Raw genomic sequence first — 2,907 nt, forward strand, 5'->3', positions numbered from 1 at the left:
GGGGAGATGTCAGGGGTGGGTTCTTTACCCAGAGAGTGGTGGGGGCATGGAATGCGCTGCCTGTGGGAGTGGTAGAGTCAGAATCTTTGGTGACCTTTAAGCGGCAATTGGATAGGTACATGGATGGGTGCTTAAGCTAGGACAAATGTTCGGCACAACATCGTGGGCCGAAGGGCCTGTTCTGTGCTGTATTGTTCTATGTTCTATATTCTATACCTTGTTAACAATTTTATCCACTTAGCAGAGATGAGCCCACATGACCAGATCATTTAAATCCTCTTGTAATCCTCACTATTTACCACCCCGTCAACATTCATCTGAATACTCACTTATCAACCTTTAGCAGGGGTATGAATTTAAAGAAACAGAAGAAGGGGAGTTGATGGGGAGTTTGTTTGCCCAAAAGATGGTGGTGGAAGTCTTGGAATTCCTTGTCTGAAAGGAGGGGTTAAGAGAAGAATCCTCACCACATTTAATGAAGAACTCTTGGACTTGGATATAAAATGTTACAGTCCACAGGGCTGTGGGCCAAAAGCTGGAAGTTGGATTTGACTGGATAATTTTTTATTAGTTGGCACAGACACAATGTGTCAAATGGTTTCCTTCAGTGCCATAGGCTGTAACTAACTGGGCAATGTAAATAACTGAGCATGCTTTTTTTTTCTCCCAGGTGGAGTATTGGCCTGAAGATGACAGGCTTGCCTCTCAGATTATAGAGACAAGGAATACTTCTGCTGAGCTCATCAATCTCCAGCCAGACTCTTACTATGCAATGAATGTGCTGGCCTATAATGATCTTGGTGATGGTCCCCAATCTGCTATCACTTACTGTCATACTCTGGATGAGGGTAAGTCAATTTATATTTATAAAACTCATTTTATATTAGTGGATATCGTGGAATGGATCTGAACTCTGTACATGGACTGGCAGCAGTGCCTCTGAGAACAAAAAGTTGACTCTTGTCTACATGATTCTTATTCATGTATCAAACCTCTGATCTTACACACCATTGCTTCAGCCATTTATTTTCTCTGTTACCATTTTCAACCTCTCTGCTTCCTTTGGAAAATGCCCCTTTGGTTTTCTTGGACATATGGTAGTGTAGTGATCATGAATATTGTAACATAAACACCACTGAATAATTCTAACTGTCTTGCTATTTCAGTGTATGGGCCACGTGACAACTTAGAAACCAGCTCCTCATAAATAATGAGCTTTTTTTATCCTTATATGGGATATGACAGTAAAAGGAATGGTGTGTGACTTGGAGGGGACTTACAGGAGCTGGCATTCTCATGTATCTGCTGCTCTTTCCTTCTAGTAGAGGTTATGGGTTTGTAAAGTGCTGTTGAAGGAGCCTGAATGAATTGCTGCAAAGTATCTTATTCAGTGAACATCTGTCACAACATGAATTATTATAATGTGAATTCACTTATGGTGCAGGGGCTTTATGCATTCCAGATTTACACAGCCTCTGATCTCCTTCTGAACATCTCAGTCAGACAGCAGCTGCCTCTTTGTGGCCAGAAGTGATCATCCCCATAGCCAATTGCCGCTTAAAGGTCACCAAAGATTCTGACTCTACCACTCCCACAGGCAGCGCATTCCATGCCCCCACCACTCTCTGGGTAAAGAACCCACCCCTGACATCTCCCCTGTGGCAGTGTCAAGGCCACAGCTATAATCCAACATGGCACTGAGAAGGGGTCTCAGCTTAAAAGCTTGCAGTGCTCTGAGGAAATACAACTGCACTCAACATAACTGAAATTCAGCCAAATTGTGGTTCAGCAATAACTTGATTTCACTTCTTACACCCCAACATCTGCAATATATCAGATTTATACTGTAGATGATTCGTAGCACTGCTGCTGTAGAATAGTGACAAAAGGAGTGAATATTGAAGGTACTGGATAAGGTGCACATTAAGGAGGCTGCTTTGTCCTGGATGGTGTCATGCATTTTGAGTGTTGAGGGAGATGCACTTATCCACCTCCTGACTGTGCCTTGCTTGGCAGGCTTTAGGGAATCAGGAGGTGAGTTATGATTGCTGCAAAATTTCCAGCACCTAACCAATCTTACAATTCTCAAATTTCCTCATCTCTTTCTCCTAACCCAGCCATTCCTCCACATCACACACCATCCTGGTTTGGAACTGTATGACTGTTCCTTCATTGGTGCTGGGTCAAAATCCTGATACTGTCTCTCTAACATCACTGTGGGTTTACTTATATGCCATGGATGGCAGCAGTTTAAGAAGGCAGCTTGCCAGTGCAAACAGCAATGGGCAATAAATGTTGGTCTAGCCAAGCAATACCCTCAATAAATAAAATACCTCACTATACACTGGGAGCTGGTTTTTGAGTTGTTACATTGAAACAGCATGATCTTTATAATTGTACATTGATAGTTATGCTACTCCATCCATGACAACATGACTATATTCCTCAAAAACAGACAGGAAATTTTCCATAAGAAACTGGGAAGTCAAGAACTGGGGAACGGGTAGGGGGGGAGGAGAAAAGGTAACTAGAAAGTGTGAGAAAGCAAGTGCTGACAAGTCTCCGGGGCCTGATGGTCTGCATCCCAGGGTACTGAAGGAGGTGGCTCGGGAAATCGTGGATGCGTTGGTGATTATTTTCCAGAGTTCAATAGATTCGGGGTCGGTTCCTGAGGATTGGAGGGTGGCTAATGTTATACCACTTTTTAAGAAAGGTGGACGAGAGAAAGCAGGTAATTATAGACCAGTTAGTCTGACCTCAGTGGTGGGAAAGATGCTGGAGTCTATTATAAAGGATGAAATTACAACACATCTGGATAGTAGTAACAGGATAGGACAGAGTCAGCATGGATTTAGGAAGGGGAAATCATGCTTGACTAATCTTCTTGAATCTTTTGAGGATGTAACT

The 2,907-nt window shown here is 42.9% G+C and overlaps 1 protein-coding gene across 1 annotated transcript in view; it reads left to right on the plus strand.

The window, feature by feature from the left end:
- The window catches only part of itgb4 (integrin, beta 4), a 137,303-nt gene that overhangs the window by 82,850 nt on the left and 51,546 nt on the right, over positions 1 to 2,907 (plus strand). The window contains exon 24 of the mRNA XM_043715209.1: positions 671 to 848. Coding sequence (XP_043571144.1) covers positions 671 to 848 — 178 coding nt within the window. The remainder of the gene's footprint in view (positions 1 to 670; positions 849 to 2,907) is intronic.

This window comes from Chiloscyllium plagiosum, chromosome 24 (assembly GCF_004010195.1).
Source record: "Chiloscyllium plagiosum isolate BGI_BamShark_2017 chromosome 24, ASM401019v2, whole genome shotgun sequence".
NCBI lineage: Eukaryota > Metazoa > Chordata > Chondrichthyes > Orectolobiformes > Hemiscylliidae > Chiloscyllium > Chiloscyllium plagiosum.